Raw genomic sequence first — 26,398 nt, 5'->3', positions numbered from 1 at the left:
ACAAATTTGAAAATGATTTTAATTTCTTAAAATGATTCCATCTGTGGTGAAGACGGCTGCAAACACTCACATAGGAATTTGTTTCTCTTTCTCTCCCATGAAAGCAATGGGAAGCTTTTGGCTGCTGTTCAAGATCAGTGTGTGGAGATCAGGTAACTTACTATAGTTCATATTCAAAATTTCCCTTGAGAAAAGTTTTACCTAATTTATGAGAACTAAGATTTTTAAAGGGGGTATGCTTAAAGGAATTTTATTAGTAACTCACGTAACTTTGTAAGGTGTCAGGCACCAACTTGTGCCAATTGAAGGATGAAGGATGCTTTCTCAGAGTATGGCTTCTACTTCCCCAGGTCACTCTGCTGTCTCCTGAGAAATTTTACTTTCTCAGTAGACAAAGGCGTATCTTCCAGAACTCTGAAAATCACTCTTGTTCGACCAGTTACTGCTAAGACAGCTAAGCAGATGCTCAGGAAGGTATACAAAAAATAGAGGTTGCTTTACTTGTTGGCAGAAAGCTGTAGATGGAATCTGGGTTTGCAAAACACTAAGGCTTCATGTTACTGGAGACCAGCGATACTCTCTGTCCTCTTGAGACATCAGTGGCATTACACACATCTAGAAGAAGTCTCTAAGCTGGGCTTTCCATGTACTTCATTTTTAAGTAGTATATCAGTTGTGAAAGGAATAGCAACAATAGCAACTAATTTAGGAAAACGAGTTGATTTTCTGGGAAATTATCAGCAGGAAGCCAAATGTGTTGCATCTCTGAAAGTGGGGGCTACTCCTTTCTTTAGGGAAGCCCTAACTCTTGAGTCTCAAAAGATAAGCACTGAGGCAGAAATTTCAGGTTGCCTAGATACCAGTCAAAAGTTTTTTCTACTACTTTATTATTGAGTAAAACTAGTATTAATGAGCATTCAGTTGTTAGCACACTGGTTTTAGCTTTCTGCTTGTGAAATTTCTTTTTCCATTTATCCAAATGGAACTGGACCCCTCAACTTTTGGGAGAGTAGACAAGAGGGTTTGCCCCCATTGGGGCACCGACTTCAGATTGGGAGGCTCCGTAATCCTTAAGACTGTCAGGATAGAAATGATTGGCAATAATGACAGCCTTTCAGAACTTCATTTCTTCATCTGGCATGGCTTTAATAGGCAGGGCCCTTTTCTCTAAGAGCAACAAGTGAGTGTCAGGTGGCACAGTGTTTGAACTGATACTGTTCATAGAAATGGGCTAGCATTTCCTACTCCATTTGCTGCAATGATGTCACATGTTTGTTTTTTTGGAGAAACGTGCTCATCTGTGACTTCTTTATGAACAGCAGATAGTAATCAAAATTTCCATCTTCTTCCCATGAAATGAGAACATTAATGGAATGATTTTAGGTGTTAAGGTTGGAATATGCGTGTGGGGATGGGATTGATATTTAGGCTTGTGAAGGAGAGTTTGACAAAGTGTTTCTGGAACTTGTTAATAAAGACTGTGAGGGAAAGCAAAAATAATTGTTTGCTTTTATAAGAGCATTTGCTACTGGATTGCTAGTGTGTAAAATTATATTTATAAAACTTACACATATATCCAGCTCTTTAGGAATTCACTCATGCATTTGAGATTAAGTGGTGAGGGAAGATTTCTGGGCAACAGAAGTGACGCTCGTCAAGGTCTTACTCATCTGGTCTGTAATTTGCAAAAAAGCTTTGTAACTTATTATATTCAAAGACTCTGGTATGGTGAAGAGTCAGCTCTCTCAGGAAGCCTTACAGGAACTCGTTCCCCGTGGATCCCCCTTCCCCTCATTGGTTAGGTGCTGATCCTTTACGTTGCTATAATAATGAACACATTTATTATACTTAATGATAAGGTAATGCTAACAGTGTTGGGCACCACTGTGTTCGTTGTTTTTTTCAACATCCACCATTGTGTGTTCCGTGTGTAACTCAACCCTTGCAGAAGGCCAGTGAGGTAGGTGTAACTATTCTCTATTTCAGAAATAAGGAATCTGGCACAATGTGGTTAAATAACTTGCCCAAGGATTTGAAATCAGCCATCGTAGCTTCATTGTTCATGCTCTTATCTACAAATCTATACTACCTTTTGATCATGCCTTTTAGCCATCTATGCCCATATGCTTATATGTGGATTTTCCCCGGTATATTTAGGGCCATTGCTTTGCACAGCTCCAGGGGTGCCATTTGCTTGAAACTCAAGGGATGGGATTTGAAGTCTACAGCTCCATTACACTGTGTGTTCCTGGGAGGCATGAGCTGTCCTTTTTTCCTAGCACTTGTATATTTCCTTGGATGTAATAGGTGCTTAGTTTATGTTTAACGAGTAAGTGGTGTGTTTGCAAGTGGGACGGGGAAGCAGATGCTGGGAGGGCATTACAGGGCAAGCCTGCCGACTTACTCGGAGCTGGCACTCAGTTGATTTTGTTGAAAATAGACACCCACACTTACTTTGCAGTAACCTGAAAGGAAGTGTCTTTGAGCAAAGATGTGGGATGGTGAGCAAAGAGAAAGGGCAAGGTAGATCCCCGAAGTCAGTGCTATGAATAGTGGCTGTGCATGAATAACATTTAAGACGTTTGTTCTCTCTCCTCTGTGTGTGTCTTCTCTACCGCAGTGAAGAGCTCATACAATCCGAGTTGGCTCCAGGAGTAGTAGTGGGCACCCAGTATTCAGTAAATATTTGTTGATCGGACTAGAAAATGAAAGACAATTACAGTATCTGGGGTTATTATTCAACATTAGGAAGCAGTTATAAATGTGAAATGGTTTTTGTGGAAAACGTGCAAAGCTGAAACACACTTTAGTTTAGGAGACAGCTCTGCCTTTTGCAGGATAGGACTAGAGCTGCTGTTCCCCAACTTTAGTTCTGTAGTGAGTGGCAAATGACTCTAATAGCTTGCTCTAATATGGCACACTTAGCCTGCTTGTGTGTGGCGCTCACATGGGTGAAAAATGACTTGTGAATTGCTACTTTAATTTGTAATTTGGTGGTGGTTATGGATTATCAGCGGTTAATATATGTTTCTTTTATTCCTAGATAGTGAAGTAATATGTTACAAATATGGGGACTAATTAGAAACCATCACAGAATACAACAAAAAGCATTAAAATAGGGGACTCTTATAAAGAAGGCACCTCCTTCCCCCCAGTTTGCTCATCTATCTTAAGTGAATACATTCTGTGAAATTTCGACAAAACAAATTTATGTCTCCCTCCCTCCCTCCCCTTTTCCAGCAAAAAGAGCAAACTATTATTTGTGATTATATTAAGGATGAAAGTAATGAACATTTACTTTGGTCTAGTTCATGCTAATTTATATGTAATGTCTCATTTAATCTTTTCCCAAAGCTGTGAAGTTGCTGTTACTTATCCTGTGTTATTGAAAGGAAAATGAAATCATGTTGAATATTTTGTCCAGGTTACACAAGAGAGCTGAAATTAGGTCAAGTTCACTTCAGAGATCATGTCCTTTCTGCTCTAGTCCACATAGAGGCCTAATAGTCCAATTTCTTGAGGAAATTTATTTCCATATTTGTAACTGGATTTTGTTATAATATTTTAATAAATGGCTAAAAATCTTAAAGAGTCTGTAAAGTTTGTTTTAAAGGTAATGCTTAGTTATTTTACAAATATTAGAAAATACAGTTAAGTAATTATGAAAGAAGAACAGCAGATTTTACTGTCCAAAGTTGTCTACTGTCAGCATTTTGGTGTATGTTCTCTGACACTTTTCTGTGTGTGTAAAAAAAAATATATAGATAGATATATACTACATATATATATGTAGATGATGCTCTACATTCTATTTGATACCTTTTTCTTGATAACTTTTGAAAATTAAGATATTGTCAGCATCTTTCCATGTCACGTATCGTAATAGCATAATATTTCATTGATTATATATAGCAAAATCTAATAATTAATCTCTTCATACTGGCTGTGTTTTTCTCTTTCATAACTTAGGCTGCATTAGTTGCCTTGATATCTGTGTGTATCTGTAATTACTTCCTAGGGATAACTTTGTAGAACTTAAATTGCTACATCAAATACTATGGACATCAAAGTTTTGGATAATTATTACTAAATTCTTTTCTAGAAGGTTTACCAGTTTTCATTTTTGAAGATATAATAATTAGAATACTTTAGTATATATTTCAATATCACAGATGTTAAGTAGGTCACTAATATAAATATGGTCACTTGTTAAAGCTATTTGACTTGTTAAAACAAGACTTTTCTCCCTAAGTGATTAAACTCTGCAATATGATACAGACCAGTGGTTCTCAACCAGGATCAATCTGTGGAGCTTTAAAAAAAAAATTTGTGCCTCTGGGCCCCGTCCCGGATTTACTGCATCAGAGCCTTTGCGGATAGGGTCCAGGCATCTCTATTGTATTAAAAGACTGTGCTTAAAATCAGTTATGCTTGTATCACTAGATTCCTAATGTAGCTATGTTCCTAGTGAAATAAGAAGGTTGGAAGAAAACATTGTCACCAATGAAAGGGTCTTACTTGAGGCACAAAACCATCCATATGAGAGAAGGAATGATTTAGTGTTATCTAGAGAAGTTGTCTGGTCTGTAAGTGTTTGTGATGTCTTATAGTACTACACAGTAGTGTTGTTATGGCAAAACTGTTGTCTTAATTTTACATATATTTTGCAGGTCTGCAAAAGATGATTTTACATCTATTATTGGGAAATGTCAAGGTAAGAGTTTCCAAAATAGTCAAAAAATGAAAAATTCAAATCTGCAGCAGTTAATTTTTTTTTTTAAACTCATTTATTGGGCTTCCCTGGTGGCGCAGTGGTTGAGAGTCCGCCTGCCGATGCGGGGGACGCGGGTTCGTGCCCCGGTCCGGGAAGACCCCACATGCCGCGGAGCGGCTGGGCCCGTGAGCCATGGCCGCTGAGCCTGCACATCCGGAGCCTGTGCTCCGCAACGGGAGAGGCCACAACAGTGAGAAGCCCGTGTACCGCAAAAAAAAAAAATCCTCATTTATTTATTTATCTATCTATTTATTTATTTTGGCTGCATTGGGTCTTTGTTGCTGCACGTGGGCTTTCTCTAGTTGCGTTGCGCGGGGGCTACTCTTTGTTGTGGTGCCCGGGCTTCTTGTGGTGGGTTCTCTTGTTGCAGAGCGTGGGTTCTAGGCGTGCGGGCTTCAGTAGTTGCAGCACATGGGCTCAGTAGTTGTGGTGTGTGGGCTTCAGTAGTTGTGGCTCGTGGGCTCCAGAGTGCAGGCTCAGTAGTTGTAGCACACGGGTTTAGTTGCTCCACGGCGTGTGGGATCCTCCCGGACCAGGGATTGAACCCATGTCCCCTGCATCGGCAGGCGGATTCTCAACCTCTGAGTCATCAGGGAAGTCCCAGCAGTTAATATTTCTTAAAAGTCAGAATAGATACTGTTTATTGACAAGGATTATTATGACTTTATTAAAATAATTATAAAGCATCTTAACTGATTTCTGTTCTGTAAATGCTTTGCTTTAGGATCTGAATTTTGGAGAGATTTGAAATTGAAACTGTTTTACAAAAGTCTAAGCCAGTTTTGGGATAAAGTATTTGTATTTTGAATTCAATGCAGAAAATAATTTGTAGATGTGTTAGGAGTTGGTCAGTTATAGACTAGTAAAAGTCATCTTGGATTTGATCATTGTTTGATATACGATTCAGCAAAAATTTACTGAGTATCATTTATGTATGTGAACCATTTTCCTGGGTCCTAGGGGTATGATTGTGAGCAAAAAGGCATGACCACTTACCTCACGAGGCATGTAGACCCTCAACTATATACTTCCAGACTTTGATAAATCTGATGAAGGAAAAATACAGAGCAGAGTGAGAGTTTAACCAGGGGTGTGAGATGAGATTGTTGAGAAAAAGTGACTTTTGGAAAGCAGCCTTAAGAATGAGTAGAAGGTAGGAGAAGAGGGGGGAGTGTTTTGATCTGTGGGAGCCGTGTATGAAAAGGTAGCAGAACCATATGGGAGGAAAACAATGAAGTGGGTACTGTTAGGTAAATGCATCTATTACTTATGTTTTATTTACAGGACCTCCAGTTCGTTTGTCTGACCTGGTGTTACTTTAACAGTGGAGTAGTTGTAGGAATCATCATGATGATAATCATAGTCATTGTGGCGATGACACAACCACTTGTCATGTCCTTCCTGTGTGCCAGGCGCTGCATTTAGTGCTTTCCGTGGACCTTTCCTCATTTACTTGGAAGAACATAGTATACATATTTTATCTTAAAGCAGCATTAGGGTAGAATAAGTAATCAACAGTGAAAGAGCAAGGAGAAGGGAGGCATTGGTAGCTTTGAAATCTACAAAATGGTGGTAAGACAGAGGATTCCCTCTGGCTGGTTGGTCTTAAGTTCCTGGTCAAATGCAACATTAGTGGACTAGGGCCAGTTTCCTTCTCATTTTTCTCATTCTCAGCTGTCCAGATGTGTTCAGAAGATTAAAAATCAAATATTTTAAAAATGTTTTCAGTCCCATATAAGTGGTGATATTAATTCTATTAGTATGTCAGAATCGTTATTCTTATACAATTCCACATATACTAGTGGATAAACTAGTAATAGAGTTCTTATGGAGTTAGCTTTACGTATAGTGTATATTGTCACTTAAAAGCAAATGTGAAATTTCCTACATATTTATATAAATTTACCTCCCCTTCTTAAAATCTGTTCCTTCTGTTCTGTTACTTGGAGAGCCCTGTTCCCTCAGTACTCTGGTCAGTGATACCATTATCTGTACCAAGCCAAAAATCTAGACAGTTTCTCTTCTTTTTCCTTCTCTCCCTTCTTTCTTACTTTGACAAATATTTATTTAGTTGCCACCATATGGCAGACACTATTATGCTAGGCAATCTGTTTACAATGAGGAATAAGACATAGGTTACCTAGATTTAAGGGTTTATAGTCCATCAGGGGAGAGAGAGAGAAATAATTATTTGCACTTACACTGAGTGACACAGTGGAGAAGCCTCACCTTATCTTAACTTCACCACGTCCTGGGAATCTGTTTAAATGGCTCTTGCTTCCTGCTTGTGCACTTCAGCCATCACAGCCCTGGTTCAGGCTCTTAACGTTTATTTTTACTTGGTTTCTTACGACAGTCTCCTGACAGGGTTTTCTTCTATATGCCCTTCACTTATCAATACTTTATCCTGCTTGTCAAATTGATCATTCTTCATTGAGAATTCTCTCAAGATTACCCTTCAAGTCTAGCTCCACTGCTTCCTAAATATTAACCTTGGACGAGTTACTTTACCTCTGTGAGCCTCAGTTATCTGTAATACAGGCAAAATCCTATAGAATGGGTTGTGGAAAAATGATGTGAGCTAATATATATAAAGCTCTTAGCATAATGTCTGACATACTAAGTACTTAGGAGGCATTAAGCTATTATTACTGTTACTAGTACTGTTATTCTGCCTAAAATCTTTCAATTGTTCACTCTTGACTATAGAATGCAGTTCATATTTTCTAGTTCAGGACACGAGTCAGCCTGTGTCTGTCCTGTAAGATACCCCTGCCATACGTCCTGTGATCTAGTATAAAGTAGCTTGCAGTTTTCCATCCCCATTGTATTTTTCATGCCTTGGTACAGATGGTTCCTTTAGCCTAGAAGCTCCCACCTTTATATTTAATTAATTCATTCTGCATGTTTTAGTTGAAGCATCAGCTTTTTTTTGGAAACCTTTTTTTTCTTGCCCTCTTCCTCATGATTTGTGCATTTTTCTTAATGTTTCTGTAGGACTTTTTGTACCTATGTCATTTCACTTAGCCTAATCTTTCCTTTTTAAATTGTTGACTTGCTTGTTTGATTCCTAATTAGATTGAAGGCAGGGCTTCTGCCTTACTCAACTTTTTTTTTTTTTCCGCATTCTTAGTGCCTTGCATGGTGTCTGACACATAGAAGGCACACAGTTTTTGACCATATCAAGTGGATAATGGTAGTTGGGAACTATTAAAAAGATTTTTATGAATGAATCTATGAAAAAGTGTATTTGCTTGTTTCTTTTGAGTTAATTTTGTAAGTTCATGAGTGTGTGTGTATGTATGAGTATATATATATATATAATACATATATATGTATGTATTTTGTATATATATATATATAGGCATATATAAGTTTATGGGTAATTGTCATGATATTCATGTTTTTTATTCCTGTTGTATGCAAGTGTATATACATACCACAATTAGAACAATAAGGGTAGGTAGGAAGCCGTATTTGCTTAGTATCTTTTTGAAAGTAAATCGAAGGGGGAGTAGTTTTTGTGAATTTCTAAACCTTGGGGCTTTAGCATTTTCTGAATTTGCTTCCTATAGTTTTTTCACCAGCACTTATTAAAGTGGACCAGGCTTGGCTTAAATAATGTATAAGGATCAAGAAGTTCCGAGAAGAATTATTTGGGGGTATTCAATTGCCTTTTCTCCCAGTGCGTCCCTTTTGTTGGGTGAGGGCTCGGGGAGCCTGCAGTGGGCTTCTGAGAAGTGGTGCTCCGAATGTTGGAGTGATTCAGACAGACAGCCCCTTTGAGCTTTGACATTAGACCCTACTCTGAATCAGTAAGTAAACTGAGAAATCTGTAAGTTAACATGAAATTGGGAAGATTAACCCTTCTGTGTTTTACACAAATTGTAATATTTGTTAGGAGCTTTTACTGTGTACAGTTAATGCGGCAGCATGAGTGAGGTAATAATGCTTTGAGAACTAATGTTTTATTTTGTTGGCTTCTGAATGTGTGGATTTATGACTTCAGTGTGCATTAATGGCTTCTTTCCATTTCATGTAATGTGAGGTAGTGATCATTTGCTTATTATCTAACTCATCTTTATGGGAATAACTCATATGCCAAATGATATTTCCTGTGTATGCCTGGAGAGAAGGAGCGGGATGGTTGTTAATGCGTTTTTGAAACTACATATCATAGTCTGCAAACTGAAGTAGGAGCTGTTTGGTTCCACTTTGGTATTTTTCAGTTATTGTTTTATAAAGTATATGCTGTTTGAGGATATTTAAATGTGGATTGCAACTTGTTGGCTATGTTTGCCAGGCCATAAATAGTAATTCAGTCTTCTCTTTCTATCTTGAATAGTGACCTAAAAATAGCACATGGAATTAGACATCTTCAGAGCTGTACTATGTTAACCAGGAGATTTTCCTCATATTTCTGATTTTGAGATACCATAAACCAGAGCTTCCTAATGCTGAGAGCAGCTTGCCTAGTGTAGGTGGGCTGAGGTCCTATCAGCCCTCCAGTGGCCTGGTGGCCCTCTGACAGCGTGAGCTCAGGCTGGTTGCCTCCAGTTTCCAGCAACCTCATCAATTTACCCATAGGTGCCATACAAACGTGATATTCTACGTGTGTCTTGACATGAAAAAGGTTGGGAAGCACAGACTGAAGCACCCACATTTTGAAATGAAACATTTCATTCTTGAACTGTGATTCAGGAGCCTCAGGTTTATATGGTCACTATTTCTTTTCATAACTTTTTTTTTTTTTTTTTTTTTTTTTTTGCGGTACGCGGGCCTCTCACTGTTGTGGCCTCTCCTGTTGTGGAGCACAGGCTCCGGGCGCGCAGGCTCAGCGGCCATGGCTCACGGGCCCAGCCGCTCCACTGCATGTGGGATCTTCCCAGACTGGGGCATGAGCCGGCGTCCCCTGCATCGGCAGGCAGACTCTCAACCACTGCGCCACCAGGGAAGCCCTATTTCTTTTCATAACTTTTAATAAATTTTTTTCCTGTTGAAAAAATAATGCACATTCTCAGTAAAAATTTTAGAAACTAAGAATGAGCAAAAGTAGAAAATAAAAATAAGCATACTATCCAGAGATAAGTACTATTAACATTCCGTGATCTGTTCTTTCAGACATTTTTCTGTAAGTGCTTGTTACTATAGGTATGCTCTGTGAAAGTAAAATGTTTTATAATCTGCTTTCTTCACTTAAAGATAGATTGTTAAGTCTTTTAGGTTGAAGTTAAAGAAGAACTTTCCGAAGTATCTTTTTTGATCTTTTTTTACTGGATAACTTCCTGAGTGTTAAGATGTAGGTCTCCCAATCATCCAAATCCAGAAAGTGCCTATAAATTTGATCTCTGAGGAGTAAGTACCTCAGTGTTATACTTGATTTCACAAGCAAGGTAGAACCATCATTAGGCCTTTGTGCAGATAACTGTGTATAACATAGGTAGCAGATTATTACATCTATGTTCATGGAGCTATTGGTTTATAGATTTTTTTTTTTTTTGGTAATGTTTTTCTGGTTTGGTATTAGAGTAGCGCTGGTCTCAAAATAATGAGTTGACAAGTGTTCCTTCTTTTTTTGTTTTATGCAAGAGTTTGTGTAAAATTGGAATTATTTCTTAATTGTTTGATAAAATTCACCAGTGAAACTTGGAGTTTTGTGAGTAGGTTTTTAATTCCTAATTAAAATTTTAAAATAGATATAAAGCTTTTTAAAATTTCAATTTCATCTTCTTTCGGTTCCAGTTTTTTTAATGGAATTTTCCCCTAAATTTTAGCGTATATTGGCTTAAAGTTGTTTGTAGTACTTCCTTAGTATCCTTTTATTGTCTGTCAGACCTGTATTGATGTCCCTCTTTTGTTCTTGATATTGGTAATTTGTGTTCTCTTTCTTTTCTCTTGAACAGTCAGGCCAGAGTTTTATCAGTTTATTAATATTCAATAAAAATAGCTTTTGATTTCTTTTTCTGTTGTTTTCTTTTGATTTTTGCTTTTATCTGTATTATTTCCTTTCTTCTGCCTACTAGATTTAATTTGCTTATATTTGTCTAGATGGAATATGGAAATTTATATCACTGACATTAAACCTTTTTTCTTCTGTAAGCATTTAAGCTTGTTGTAATATAAGCAGTTTTGTTATTGATACCTAATTCTGTTGTGGTCAGAGAACATATTCAATATGATTTTAACCTTTTGAAGTTATTGAGAGTTGATTTATGGCCCAGCATATGGTCTGTCTTCAAAAGAATTTGCTTCTTGCATATGGTGCAGTTTTTAGGTTTCGTGGTTTGCAAAGTTAATTACATTGAGTTGGGTTAGAGCTGTTCACATTTTTATATATGCTGATTTTCTGTCTAGTTGTTCTGTCATTTCCTGAGAGAGGAGGGTGGACATTTCCAAATATAATTGTGTATTTTATTTTACCTGTTAGTTCTATCAGTCTTTATGTATTTAGGGGTTCTAGTTTATAGGTGCCTACACGTATTATTTTGTCTTCTTGATGAAATGGCTCCTTTACTGTGATGAAATGTCCTTTCCTATCTCCAGTAATACTTTTTGTCCTGGATTCTGTTTTGTCTAATATTATTACAGTCGCTCTAGCTTTTTTATGATTAGCATTTGCATGACATATTTTTTTCTCTTCTTTTTCATTTATCTGTATTAAATGTACATCTCTTATAGAAAGCATATAATTTGTCATGCTTTTTTTTCAGTGTGACAATTTCTGTCATTTAATTGTAATGTTTAGAACATTTACATTTTTTTTTAAAACATCTTGATTGGAGTATAATTGCTTTACAATGGTGTGTTAGTTTCTGCTTTATAACAAAGTGACTCAGCTATACATATACATATATCCCCATTTCTCCTCCCTCTTGCATCTCCCTCCCACCCTCCCTATCCCACCCCTCTAGGTGGTCACAAAGCACCGAGCTGATCTCCCTGTGCTATGCACCTGCTTCCCACTGGCTATCTATTTTACATTTGGTAGTGTATATATGTCCATGCCACTCTCACTTCATCCCAGCTTACCCTTCCCTCTCCCCGTGTCCTCAAGTCCATTCTCTACACCTGCATCTTTATTCCTGTCCTGCCCCTAGGTTCTTCAGAACCATTTTTTTTTTAAGATTCCATATATATGTGTTAGCATACGATATTTGTTTTTCTCTTTCTGACTTACTTCACTCTGTATGACAGTCTCTAGGTCCACCCACCTCACTACAAATAACTCAATTTCATTTCTCTTTATGGCTGAATAACATTCCACTGTATATATGTGCCCCATCTTTATCCATTCATCTGTTGATGGACACTTAGGCTATTGTAAATAGAGCTGCAATGAACATCGTGGTACGTGACTCTTTTTGAATTATGGTTTTCTCAGGGTATACGCCCAGTAGTGGGATTGCTGGGTTGTATGATAGTACTATTTTTAGTTTTTTAAGGAACCTCCATACTGTTCTCCATAGTGGCTGTATCAATTTACATTCCCACCAACAGTGCAAGCGGGTTCCCTTTTCTCCACACCTTCTCCAGCATTTATTGTTTGTAGATTTTTTGATGATGGCCATTCTGACTGGTGTGAGGTGATACCTCATTGTAGTTTTGATTTGCATTTCTCTAATGATGAGTGATGTTGAGCATCCTTTCATATGTTTGCTGGCAGTCTGTGTATCTTCTTTGCAGAAATGTCTATTTAGATCTTCTGCCCATTTTTGGATTGGGTTGTTTTTTGATATTAAGCTGCATGAGCTGCTTGTATATTTTGGAGATTAATAGAACATTTACAGTTAATGCAATTATTGGACTGGTTAGGTTTTACCTTCTTATTTTTCTATTTGTCCTATCTCTTCTCTGTTTCCTTTTAGCATTTGTTCTGGGGTTTACAATGTGCGTTTAAAAATTATTTTATTACACAGTGTACATCCATTCCCTCCTACTCCTTTGTACTGTTGTCAAACTTTTTATAAATGCTAAACTGCCACAATATATATTTATATTATTATTTTTGTCCAGTAACTTTTTAAGGAATTAAAAAACAAGGGTAAATCTTTTATTTTTCCTTCTATTTTCCATTTCAGTTACTTTTCAACTTTTTCTTTCTGTAAACGTTTCCATTTGATAGTGTTTTCCTTCAACTTGAAGAAATTATTTAATATTTCTTGTAATGCAGGTCTGTTGATAAATTCTCTTATTGTTGGTCTGAAACCATCTTTGATTTTTGCTTTCATTTTTGTAAACTATTTTCTCTGGATATAGAATTCCAGGTTGACCTTTTTTTTTCTTTCAGCTGTTTAAAGGTATCATTGCATTGTTTTGATGAGAAAGCAGCAGTCATTGCTGTTATTGTTTCTGTAGGTAGTGTGTCTTTTTTTTTCTAGCTGCTTCTAAGATTTTCTCTTTTTCATTGATTTCAGGAATTTGGCTCTCATGGGACTTGATTTTTTTCTAGTTTTCCCGCTTTAGGTTTATTGAGCCTCTAAGATCAGTGGATTCATAGATTTCATCACATTTGCAAAATTTATGGACATTATTTAAAATTCAAATAAAATTTCCTAACTTAGTCTCTTTTTTTAGGCTGTGGTGGGCAGCCTAGTCTGAAAGTAGTTACTCTGGGTTTTTTTTTTCTTTTAATTACAAAAGCAGTACATACTGTGAACAAATTCAAACAATGCAGAAGTAACAAATAGATCGTTTTATCTTCTCAATTTGCATTCTTCGTAGAAACTTATATTAATGGTTTAATATAAAGCCTTCTTTGCTTATATGAACCTGTACATAGATGGATTGACTTTTTTTAGGTAAAAAAACAAGATCATCTTATGTATTTTGTTCTTCATCTTGCTCCCACGCTGACTGTATTGATGATGTCTTTCCCAGTCAGCGTGCACGGCTGTAATCCAGCCTTTTAAATGAAGCCACAGCATTCCATTGTGAGAATGTGAACCACGTTTTATTTATCTGTTCCCCTCTTAGAAGAAATTTAGATTGTGTACGGTGGCTTGTTTTATTCTTTCTCTTCCCCTCTTTGTCCCTTTCCCCCTCTAACAGCACTGGAAAAGACATCTGTTTGTCCATGGGTGTAGCATACAAAATGTAGCTACTGCCATATGTCCTTCCTGAAAGTTATACTTATTATACAACCATGTAAAAGGTATGATTATAAAGCTATTTCTTTTCTCCATTGTCAGCACCATATGTTACCTATTTCTAAAATATTCATCAGGTTTGGCAGAGGGAAAAAAGCATCTCATTTCCAATTTGCCTATGTTTAGTTAAATGGTAGGGCGTATGTTAAGTTGCTTTTTTTTTTTTTTTGTGAATTGTTAGATCATATCCTTTTGACTCTATTCCTCTTGGATTATCTGACTTTTCCTTATTGACTATTTTCTTACTTGACTATTTCCTTATTATTTCTATATAGTATGAATGTTACCCTTTGTCATATATGTTGCAGGTATTTTTCCCAATCCATTTGTCTTTCAGATGTGTTATAGTGTCTTTTTTTTCCATGGAGCATTTTTTTTTTTTTTTGATAACTGCATCTGTCACTTTTTTTTCCTTTATAGCTTCCAAGTTTTGTATGCTTTCACCTTTCTTATTCTAGGATTATAAAAATTTTCTCATATCTTCTACTAACACTTTAATTTCAAACATTTAAATATTTAGCTCCTCTCCATGGCTTTTAGCACCACTAGTTTGCTCTTACTCACTGGTTCTTGATGTAAAAGTCAAACAATGTTTGGGAGAGAGTGTTCATTGAACCCTTGGTGATCGTCCCATGGTCACACCCAGCTGTTTTATGGCAGCACTGAGAATAAAACCCGGTGTTCCTTCTTTGTAATTTTTTCCCTTTTCCAGTTCTAATTTGGGTACATGAGCACTGGATTGAAGTGTGGTCCTTTAGCACTTGAGTGCTGTCGTGTCCCAGCCGAGCACGAAATGCTGGTGATAAAGTTATGAACAATACGGACACAGCACCTGACATTTTGGAATTTATAGTTTAATGCATAAGGCAGACAATAAAAAGTAGACAAATATACTCTGATTTGGGATAAGAGCTGTGAAGGGCATGAAATCATTGGAATGGAGAAGAACAACGGAGCCTCGAGGCTGCTTAGACAGGGTGGTCGGAGCACACTGCCTAAGCAAGCAAGATTTAAATTGATTTAAATTGAAAGATGGAAAGGAGCCAGGGACCGGTTCGGGCAACAGTATTCCAGGCAGAGCAGACAGCACTGACAGGAGCTCTGAGGTGCAAGCAAGCTCGGCAGTGGGGCAGGTTGAAGGGGCCGCAGCCAGCGCAGGATGAGCGCGGCTGTAAACGGTTTCACCAGCAACGTGGCAGTTGTCACACTGCTGGTTAACTTTATCATCAGCCCGTTTGAATACTTTTCAGAAAACTCCGTTGACACTGGCTTTGTACAAATCTGTGCTGTTCGTTCCTCTCCAAAACCACACAGGGTGCTGGAAAAATCTGATGATAATGTCTTTACTTTCACATTGTTATGTGAAATCTTCTCTTGTAATGAAAACATATCTTTATCTGGGTCAAAACACATGCCGAGTTTTCTGGAGCTGCTGGTTATAACTGGAAGTAATAGTAAAAACAAAGTCGCTTCAGGTGGAACTTACTTCAGACAGATACGGAAGGTAGTACATAAATCTATTTATCCTCCTGTCAAAATGAAGAGGAAAGATGTTATCGCAGGTAAAACAGAGACAATGGAAACATGTTGCTGTGTTTCTTTAGAACGTGAATACTTTTCAGGACATTAAATTGTCCTCTTGCTGGTGTTTGTGTAGCATCTGTGTATTTGTGGGTCTTGAAGTGTTCTGTTGTTTATCATTTTGTGCTTAAGTTTACTTCCAAGTTTCATTGTTCTTTTAAAGCTGAGGACAGAGAACTGATCTTTTTCTTCATTTTATTCCCACCTTTAAAAAATTGCTTTTCCAAAGTGTATGCAGTATTTCGTTGGGCTTTAATAAAATTCCCTAGGCCCTCCTGTGTTCAGGGGCCTCTCTTGGCTTTTTTTGGCATGCTTTTTACCTTTGAAAAATAGTCAAAATGAAGAAACTCGTTGACATCTGGTATACTTTTCCCATATACAGAACGTATTTTACATATATTGCAGAGATTAGGGGGGTTTAAATTCTACCGTACCTCTGTTAGGCGGAGAGAAGACTTCAATTATATAATTCACGTTTAATTGTTAGTCCCTGAGGAACAGTAAACCCTTAGCATTACTTTACCCCGTTACTACAGATTTTTCTGAGAGGCTGGGGCTTTGCTCATTAGTGAAACGTAAATCACTTTCTGTTCCAGGTCCTGGGATGGCAGTGTTGAGTAAGACATTGTCTCAGAGACTTGTGGGGGAAATAATCATGTAAACACCATCGTCTGATGTGATAAGTACTATGAGAGACTTCTGTACAGTATATTTGGGGGCACATAGAAGAGGGCAGTCAGTTCTGAAGAGTGTCAAAGAAGGAAGAGGTGACTGTTACCACAGATGGTTTAACAAGCAAGTACCCTCGGAGTAGCATTGGAGATGAACATTCTAGGTAGAAGCAACAATGTGCATGAAAGACACAGACTGGAGTGTGCATGGTTTATTTGCCAGGTGGTTGTGTTATTGGTGGGTTATTAGGTGTATGATGGAGGAAGGGCGGGGAGGTGAATTGGAAAGCTCTGATGGGACCATTGCTGAAGGGCCTTTTATGCATGTGGAGGAGTTTGGACTTGATTTTTTTGGAAATGGATAAACATCAGGGATTTTAAAGCACGGGAAAGATGTGATCTCTTCATCTTTCTCTTTTACAAAGATAACTTCGGGTCCTATTGAGGAAGGATTAGAGGGGAAGAGCCTGAAAGTGGGAAGACCCGTTTGGAGGCTGTCATGAGAGTCTAAGCCAGAGATGATGAAAGCCTGAATTACGACATTAGCAGAGGAATAGAGAGAAGGCAATAAATTTCAGAAACATTTCTGAGTCAGTAATCCTCAGGCCAAATCCAGGCTCTGACTGAGGGGCCGTGTGTTGTAATGAAGTACACACTGCACGGGAAGGCAGCATGCTTACATTCTGGGTTTGTTCTGATTGTGACTCCTGGTGTCACCTTGAGGCTCCTAATCACTTGGAATTTTTGCTGGTAAAGGGAAGGCACTGGTCCTACCTGGCTCTTCAGTTCTGGGATTCTAATAAGGGGAAACAGGAGCAAAGGAAACATCAGAAACCTCAGACAAACTTAAAACAGGTTAGAGTTTCACAGCCCCTTTCTCTTTTGCAGCTGGTAGCCTTTCTATTGTACTGAAAAATTCGGAACAGAAGAAAATACCGGTGTCGGATTATTAAGGTGTTGATTCTCAAAATCTTATAATTTTGTAATTGATTGAGAACAGTTCCTGATTCAGTTGCCTAATATACATATGTATTCTTTTCTCTTTCTAATTCTGTCAGTATAATCCCACTTTGTTTTTCTTTACAATCTATATTTGAAATATATATCTAAAAGATCTCAGTTGACATTTTGAGTTTTTTTTTTTTTTTTTTTTTGTTTTTTTTTTTTTTTTTTTTTTTTTTTGCTTTTGGAGGAACTTAACTCACTGGATTGGAATAGTCTCCTGCTTAATCTTTATGCTTTTGATCTCTCGTAATTTCATAAGTATTTTGAGGTATGTCGTTCCTGAGCCTTTACCAGATGAGGGCGTGCTCAGCATTCAGCAGACCACTGGTGTCAGTAGACTTTGCTTCTTAAGTAAGTGGGGCAAGGCTTGTCACGGTTTACATTTTCCACTCGTACTTGAAGTGGCTTTCTGGGAGCTGTTCTTTTCTACTGAACAGGAGTTTAGAGACCCTTAGGAGATGATGTCATACTTGAATACTCTCTTTAGCTGCAGGAACTATAGGTATTAACTATCTTCATAATGTTAAAAGCACTTCTTTTCTTTTCATTCTAGTTCCAAAAGACCCAAAACCCCAGTGGAGATGTGTGGCATGGAGTTACGATTGCACCCTGCTGGCCTATGCCGAAAGCACGGGAACTGTGAGAGTGTTTGATCTCATGGGAAGTGAACTCTTTGTTATAATTCCGGTATGTACATCCCTTAAACTAAAACATTTTTTTTTTTGACTACCTTTCATGTATAGGTACTTGAATGAATGAATGTGATGAGAGAGGAACTATAAATGTAAATCAGAATAAGCTGTGAACTTAAGATGCTTAGATCTAGTTAGAGATCTGTACGTTAAGTATTTATTCTTTGCATTTTGTAATGCACTATCCAGACATAATCTACCATTATTGTAAGATGGTAGTAAGTAAATACTAAATAGAGGGGCAGAAAGCTGTTGTAAAGTTCCAGCGCAGGAAGAAGTCAGTGGGCCTTTGCAACAGAACCGGCCTGGGAGGAGTTAGGATTTGTTACCCTAAAGGGATAGAAACTGAAATGGAGAGTGGAGAAAAAAATTAATGGTGGTAATAACTTATATTTGTACAGTGCTTTGTACTTTATTAATGACTTTGATATACATTCCTGTTTAATATTCACAACACCCTTTGAGTAGATTGGGTACTTATTACCCTCATTTTACAGTTTAGAGAGCATAAATTGTGAGGAAGTAAAATGACTTTTCCCGTGGTAATCCAGTTAATTAGTGTCTCTTTTAGGAATTCGGGGCTCTTTACTTTGTATCCTCCTTCCTCAAGTGAACAAAATAAAGGGGCAGGTAGAACAGTGGTTCTAATTCTGGCTGCATCTTAGAATCACCTGCAAAGCTTTATAAAGAAAAGAAAAAGGAAAACTAAACAAATTGCTGGGTTGTCCAGGCTCCCCCCACAGAGAGTCTGACTTAATTGATCTGAGTGAGCCCTGGACTTTAATGTTTCAAGTCTTTAAGCTGATTCTAATGAGAAGGTAGGAGTGAGAACCAAGGATATAGAGAATGATTTTTGTTCAGAAATGAGTGGAAAAACTTGAAAACGTACATTGGGCTCCTTGTATAGAAGTTCTGGGGAACCAAACTCAGTAGGTTGAGTTACTATTTTCTAGACTAGCATTGTCTAATAGAAATGTAATGTGAGCTATGTATGATCACGTGTGTAATTTAAAATTTTTTAGTAACATTAAGTTCAGCAGGTGAAATTTATTTGATATATTTTATTTATTACAACGTATCTAAAATGATTACATGTTGAAATGACAGTGTAAACGTGATTGACGAAGCATCTCGCGTTCTTTCTTTGGCACTAAGTCTTCAAATTTGGCGCGTACTTTTATATCGCACATCTCAATTTGGACTAGCCACGTGTCAAGTGTTCAGCAGCTACATGTGGCTGCCCTGTTTCATTGAGCGGTTCTAGACAATGAGGAGCCATTCAGGGTAGGAAACTTCATTATGTGCTTCACTGTGTGTGCTAAGGTACACATGCCCTCCAGATCCTCAGCAAATACAGCCTGATATTTAGTTGATAGAAAAAGGCTGGCATCGAGTGAGTGTTTTAAGTGTCCTTCCCTTTAAATTGCTGATCAGGCAGATGGAGTAACTGGAGGCATTTTTCTTTCTTTCTTTTTTTTTTAGCATTGGTTACTACTGGCAGTGGAAATTAACATTTGGGAGCTTATGTCTGAACTCTGTATGGTAGAATTCTTTGAGGCAGAATGATAGCATTAGTTTTTTTTTTTTTTTCTTCTTTTTTTGCAATGGAAGTATAGTCTGAACAGAAATTCGCCTACTAGGTGAACATCTCACCCAAAGAGGCTGCTGTGGTTCCAGCCTGTGGTTGGGGGAGGGCTGGTCTAGAGTTGGGTGTCTAGTTCTAGGCACTTAGGTTTACATGATTCTTCACATATGAACAATTCTGGGCTATCTTACTTAGAAAGGATACCTGGCAAGGCTAGTGTCTTGGATATCCTTCAGTTATACATATGGTAACTTCTATGTAGTATCTTTTTAGTAACTTAATTTCCTCCTCTTTCACAGGCATCTAGTTTAGCAGGTGATCTGAGCTATGCCATTGCCGGGTTGATATTTTTAGAGTATAAAGCAAGTGCACAGTGGTCTGCAGAACTCTTGGTCATCAATTACCGAGGAGAACTTAGAAGCTACCTTGTAAGGTAAAAATGCACTTTATTTGGGATGCCCTGTTTGAAATAATGTTTATTTCTCTGCTTTAGTGTCAGATTTTGGTGCTTTTTTTCCCTTGTAGCATTTTATTATGAAAAATTACAAATATAAAAGGAAGGTTGAAAGACTTTTGTAGTGAACTCTCATATACCTCCCCTTAAATCCTGTTTAGCATCTTACTATACTTGCTGTGTCGTATTTTGACCCATCTTTCGATCTGGCCATTAATCAGTTCTATTTTTTAATATATTTCAGAGTCAGTACATATATACTTTAGCATGCATATCATTAATTCAAGTTCATTAATTCAAGTTCAGTGTTTGATTATAGTTTTCTTTCATTTGAAATAAAATTTGCATGCAGTGAAATGCACAGATCTTAAGTGTACCAGCCCGTGAGTTATGACGAATGCATACGCTTGTGCAAGTCAAACCCCTGTCAAGGTACAGAACACTACCATCAGGCTATTAAGTTCCCTCATGCCTCTTCCCAGTAAATCTTTGTCCACACTCACCCTCAGAGCAACTGCTGTTTATAATGTTTTTCCATCATAGATTAGTTTTGCCTGTTCTAGTGATTTATATTAACGGCCTCAGAGAGTATATACTCTTTTGTCTAAGTCTTCTTTCATTCAGCTTATCTTGAGATTCATCCTTATTTTTACATGTATCTGTAATTTATTCTTTTTATGGCTGATTAGTATTTCATTGTATGAATATCTCATTTGTCTTAGTTTGGGTTGCTGTAACAGAATACCATAAACTGGGTGGCTTATCAACAACAGAAATTTATTTGTGACAGTTCTGGAAGCTGGAAGTCTGAGATCAGGGTGCCAGCATGGTCAGGTTCTGGTGAGAGCCCTCTTCTGGGTTGCAGACTGCCGACTTCTCCTTGAATCCTCACATGGTGAAAAGAGAGCTAGTTAGCTCTCCAGCCTCTTCTTATAAGGACACTAATCCCATTCATGAGGGTTCCTTTCTTTTGCCCTACCTAATAGATCCCAAAGACTCCTCCTCCAAGTACCATCACATTGGCATTAGGGTCTTATATGAGTTTTGGGGTATACAGACATTCAATCTTTGGGGGTCACAAACCTTCAGTCCATAACACTCATGATTTGTTTATGCATTCTTCTATTGATGGACCTCTAAGTTTCTGGTTTCATGAATAAGGCTGCTATGACTAATCTTGTACAAGTCTTTTTGTTCTTTTTTTAAAAAAATATTTGTTTATTTATTTGGCTATGCTGGGTCTTGGTTGCAACACGTGGGATCTTCATTGCCACATGTGGGATCTTTGAGGCATGCAGGATCTAGTTCCCTGACCAGGGATCGAACCCCGGGCCCCCTGCATTGGGAGCACAGAGTCTTAACCGCTGGACCACCAGGGAAGTCCCTGTACAAGTCTTTATGGATATATGCTTTCATTTCTGTTGGGTCAATATCTTTGAGTGGAATTGCTGAGTCATAGGGTGGATAGTTTTTTTTATAAGAAATTACCAGAGCTTTTTCAAAGTAGTTATATCATTCATATTCCTACTAATAATTTATCAGAGTTCTGGTAGTTTTATATCCTCAGCAGTATTTGGTGGTGTCTGTCTTTTTAATTTTAAACATTTTAATGGGTGTTTAGTAGTATCTCACTGTGGTTTAATGGTATTTATTTCTTATTTACCTTCTTGAATGTAGTGTTGGAACAAATCAGAGCTATCAAGAGAGCCACTGTTTCAGCTTCAGTAGTCATTATCCTCATGGAATCAGCACAGCTATTTACCATCCTGGGCACAGGTAAGCAGCTGTTTGCTCTCGTATTTGGTGGAGTATTAGGTGGATGTAGAAGTCTTGGCACAGTTTCAGAGAGAAGTTGTCCGTTCTGATTTTTATTTTGGTTTCTTTATTTCCTCCCCTTGTGTATAGTTATCCTAACATCCGTAATATTGTTGCAGTCATCTTTTTTTTTAAAATTTATTATTTTTGGGTGCGTTGGGTCTTCGTTGCTGCACGCAGGCTTTCTCTAGTTGCGGTGAGTGGGGGCTGCTCTTCGCTGTGGTGCGCAGGCTTCTCATTGTGGTGGCTTCTCTTGTTGTGGAACACGGGCTCTAGGCACACGGGCTTCAGTAGTTGCAGCACGAGGGCTCAGTAGTTGCGGCACATGGGCTCAGTAGTTGTGGTGCACGGGCTCTGTTGCTCCGCGGCATATGGGATCTTCCCAGACCAGGGATCGAACCCGTGTGCCCTGCGTTCGCAGGTGGATTGTTAACCACTGCGCCACCAAGGAAGTCCCTGTTGCAATCATCTTCTGAACATTCATGCTCATCTGTTTGGCAGACTGAGCTTCTCTTGAGTCCGATCGGGCACTGGGAATATCCATTGAGGAATATCTTCTCTCTTAGTTCTCTAAATCTTATTTTTCTTATCTGTAAAATGAGGCTAATACATAACACATAGCATTGTTGAGAGAGTTAAAAAATAGTGCATGTGAAATGCCCTTGCATAGAAGGGCCTCAGTAGATGTTCTTCCCTTCTCCTTTCCTTCTTTGCAAGTTAGGGCTGCATTGATTGCTGCATAGTCGATTCCTACCACTACAGGTACAACTGTGGATTCAGATTCAGACCCCTGCAATAGAGGGGATATTGCAATAAAGCAAGTCACACGAATTTTTTGATTTCCTAGTGCCTATAAAAGTATGTTTAGACTATACTGTAGTCTGTTAAGTGTGCAGTAGTAATCTGTCTAAAAAAAATGTAAATAGCTTAATGAAAAAATACAAAATAAAAAACGATTACAATAGTAGCATCAGAGATCACTGATCACAGATCACCATTAACAAATATAATAATAATGAAAAAGTTTGAAATATTGAGAGAATTACCTCTCAATATTTGCTGATCTAGTAGGTGTAAAAGAGTATCTCATTGTAGTTTTAATTTGAGTTTCCCTGATAACTGATGAGATTGAGAAACTTTTCATGTGATTGACCATTCATATTTCTTATCTGTAGAATGCTTTTTTATATCATTTCTCATTTTTTTATTGGGTGTTTGATCTTGACATTCTTCTGTAATCTGGATATTAATTCTGGGTTGATTATATGCATGATGAGTAGCTTCTCCCAACATGTGACGTTTTTGTCCTTATGATTTACCTTTTATTTTATGAATTATATCTGTACGTAGTTCCAAGTATTAAATAGTTTGAAAAACTGACTCCTCCACCCAATTTCTTGCTTTCCAAAGGTAACCACTTTAAGCTCATTTTATTTTTTAAAATTTTTTATTGGAGTATAGTTGATATAAAATGTCATGTTAGAGTCTACTGTACAGCAAAATGAATCAGTTATGCATATACATATATCCACTCTTTTTTAGATTCTTTTCCCATATAGGTCATTACAGAGTATTGAGTTCCCTGTGCTATACAGTAGGCCCTTATTAGTTATCTATTTTATTGTAGTGTGTATATGTCAATCCCAATCTACTAATTTATCCCTCCCCACCCCCTTTCTCCCTGGTAACCATGTTTGTTTTTTATATCTGCGACCCTATTTCTGTTTTGTAAATATTTTCATTTGTACCATTTTTTTAGGTTCCACATATAAATGATATCATATGATGTTTGTTTTTCTCTGTCTGACTTACTTCACAGTATGGCAATCTCTAGGTCCATCCATGTTGCTGCAAATGATATTATTTCATTCTTTTTTATGGCTGGGTAATATTCCATTGTATATTTGTACCATATCTTTTTTAAGCATTCCTCTGTCAATGGACATTTAGGTGCTTCCATGTCCTGGCTGTTGTAAATAGTGCTTAGCTTATTTTAGTTGATTCCTTTGGCTATTTTGGTGAACCACAACCTTCTGTAACCTCCTAAGAAAGAATTCATGGGAAGTATATTTTTTGAGGGCTTGTATGTCTAAAGATGCTCTTGAGAATTTTAATGTTACTCTAGTGTAAAATCCATTTTTTTTTGGGTCTATTTTTTTGGTTGCCCTTCTGTCTGAAAGCTGAGATTTTATTTTATATTTTCCCCCAGTGTTCTGAAATTTGACTGTGTTATGTCTTGGAGTAGGTTTTTTTGTTTTTTTTTTTTCAAATATCCATGGTATTGACCATTCAGTTTGGATACTCACCTTTGGGAAAATTCACTGAATTATTTCTTTGATTATTTCTTCCCCTCTATTTCCTCTCTTCTCTCCAGAATGTCTATTATCTAGATGTTGAGTATCCTGGACTCACCTTTAATTTTCTCATTCTCTTTTTTTCCCCTTTGTTGTTGTTGAAAAAGAGAAGTAAAAGATTATTTTAATTTTTTCTGTATAGCTATTTACTTAAGGAAGAAAGTAGTTTGAAGCACTATTCATATCTATTATAAATATAATGAATTGATACATATGATCTTGTTTAGGAAAAAATCATGTATTCTGGTTAATTTTTTCTGATATATCTTCTATTTACTATTTCTTCTGTGCCTCATGTCCTTTAAAAACTAGTCATTGTATTTTTAGTTTCATTGTATTTTTACTTTCATTTTTTATATTTCTCATTTCTGGAAGTTCTATGTAGTTATTTTACGAATCTTTCTTAGGAAGGGAGGAAAAGGAACTGAAATGAGTATTCAGTGAGCCACTAGTTGTTTTGAGGATTAAATCCATAATGGATATTCAGGAAATGATAGGATTGAATAAATATAATACTATTAATTTTTACCTTTTGATTTGTGTAGATCCTGTCTTGAAGAGTCTGTTGGTATATCCTTAAGAAATTTGAAGATCAGTTTCAAAAGTCTAGCCAATTTAAAAATTAAGAAAGAATTTTCTAAATACAATAAATCTGAAATGCTAATACAACTTTGTTTTACTTTAGATGAAGCTGAGTGATCACATTCAGAGTAGAGTTCTTCACATTTTATAAAATTGAATGTAATTGTATAAGCTGCAAATAATTGTTTTCGTAAATCAAATATTTCTTTTGATGATAAAATAAACATTATAAGAAAAAGAAAATTGTGTTTGTTTTTTTTTTGTGGTACGCGGGACTCTCACTGTTGTGGCCTCTCCCGTTGCGGAGCACAGGCTCCGGACACGCAGGCTCAGCGGCCATGGCTCACGGGCCCAGCCGCTTCGCGGCATGTGGGATCCTCCTGGACCGGGGCACGAACTCGTGTGCCCTGCATCGGCAGGTGGACTCTCAACCACTGCACCACCAGGGAAGCCCCAAAATTGTGTTTTTTTAAAAAAATTAATTTATTTTTGGCCACGTTAAGTTTTCATTGCTGCGCGCGGGCTTTCTCTAGTTTTGGCGAGCGGCGGCTACTCTTCATTGCGGTGCGTGGGCTTCTCATTGCGGTGGCTTCTCTTGTTGTGGAGCACGGGCTCTAGGCACGCGGGCTTCAGTAGTTCTGGCACACAGGCTCAGTAGTTGCGGCTCGCGGGCTCTAGAGCGCAGGGTCAGTAGTTGTGGCGCCTGGGCTTAGTTGCCCCTCGGCATGTGGGATCTTCCCGGAACAGGGCTGGAACCCGTGTCCCCTGCAATGGCAGGTGGATTCTTAACCACTGCGCCACCAGGGAAGTCCCTGTGTTGTTTTTTATTCTTGTCAACTTCTTATATAAAGTATGGCCTTTTAATGTTCGTTTTTATGTTTCAGATCTTGTATTTTCCTTGCATGGCTTCACTAATGTGTCGTCACTAAATTCTGCTGCTAGAAAGGGGATGGAATGTATTTTACTTTGACATGCTTAGTTCTCTGTTGTGAATTTTGCCAAGGCTAGACAGTGCATACTCACAGTGTCACCATATATCGCACCCATGACACTCCAGTTGCTGGTTTGATTTTTGTTGAGGGTGACCTATTTCTTTATGTTTACATCTTCTTTGATACCATGTTTTATTATATAAACCCCAAGCGAGGTTTGCTCTTTTAAGTCCTTTTCTTGGTTTAGTTCAACTTATTTTTATTGTTTTAGTGCAGTTATTAATATCTTTCTCAGCACTTATATACATTTAAAAAATTAATCTATTGTCCCTTAAAAAGTATATGTGTTCTGTTAGGGGAATTGTCTGCCTGTATTCGTAAAGATTGATGAGGTAGAAAGTCTGTTCTGTTGTTATTTGGCCTTTCCATTACTGTCTTATTTATTGTGGCTTGCTGTGTGCAACACAGTGTTAGGTTTGTGGAAGATATAAAGATGGAGCACAATCCTGACTTCAAGGTCTCATATTCTTGGATGAGAAATAATATACACATATATGTATATGCATATGTGGTTGACCCTTGAATGACATGAGTTTGAGCTGCGCAAGTCCACTTATACATGGATTTTTTCCACTAAATACATGCTATAGGAATACATGATCTACGGTTGGTTGAGTATTACATGCATGCGTGGATAGGGAGGCCTGACTATAAAGTTATACACAGGTTTTTGACTGCTAGGGGTGGGGATTGGTGCCCCTAACCCATTACTGTGCTGTTCAGGGGTCAACTGTATATCTAAAAAAA

General features: G+C 37.6%; 1 protein-coding gene across 2 annotated transcripts in view; it reads left to right on the top strand.

The window, feature by feature from the left end:
- NBAS (NBAS subunit of NRZ tethering complex) overlaps window positions 1-26,398 on the top strand; it is a 332,635-nt gene that overhangs the window by 6,290 nt on the left and 299,947 nt on the right. For both annotated transcript variants that reach the window (XM_024747243.1, XM_024747242.1), the window contains exons 5-9: window positions 105-152; window positions 4,671-4,714; window positions 17,731-17,864; window positions 19,754-19,887; window positions 21,586-21,684. In XM_024747243.1, coding sequence (XP_024603011.1) covers window positions 105-152; window positions 4,671-4,714; window positions 17,731-17,864; window positions 19,754-19,887; window positions 21,586-21,684 — 459 coding nt within the window. The remainder of the gene's footprint in view (window positions 1-104; window positions 153-4,670; window positions 4,715-17,730; window positions 17,865-19,753; window positions 19,888-21,585; window positions 21,685-26,398) is intronic.

The sequence above is a fragment of the Neophocaena asiaeorientalis genome, unplaced genomic scaffold (genome assembly GCF_003031525.2).
Source record: "Neophocaena asiaeorientalis asiaeorientalis breed wild unplaced genomic scaffold, Neophocaena_asiaeorientalis_V1.1 scaffold398, whole genome shotgun sequence".
NCBI classification, from domain to species: Eukaryota; Metazoa; Chordata; class Mammalia; order Artiodactyla; family Phocoenidae; genus Neophocaena; species Neophocaena asiaeorientalis.
Note: the sequence above shows the minus strand (reverse complement) of the source record. Positions and strands in the feature narration are given on the sequence as shown.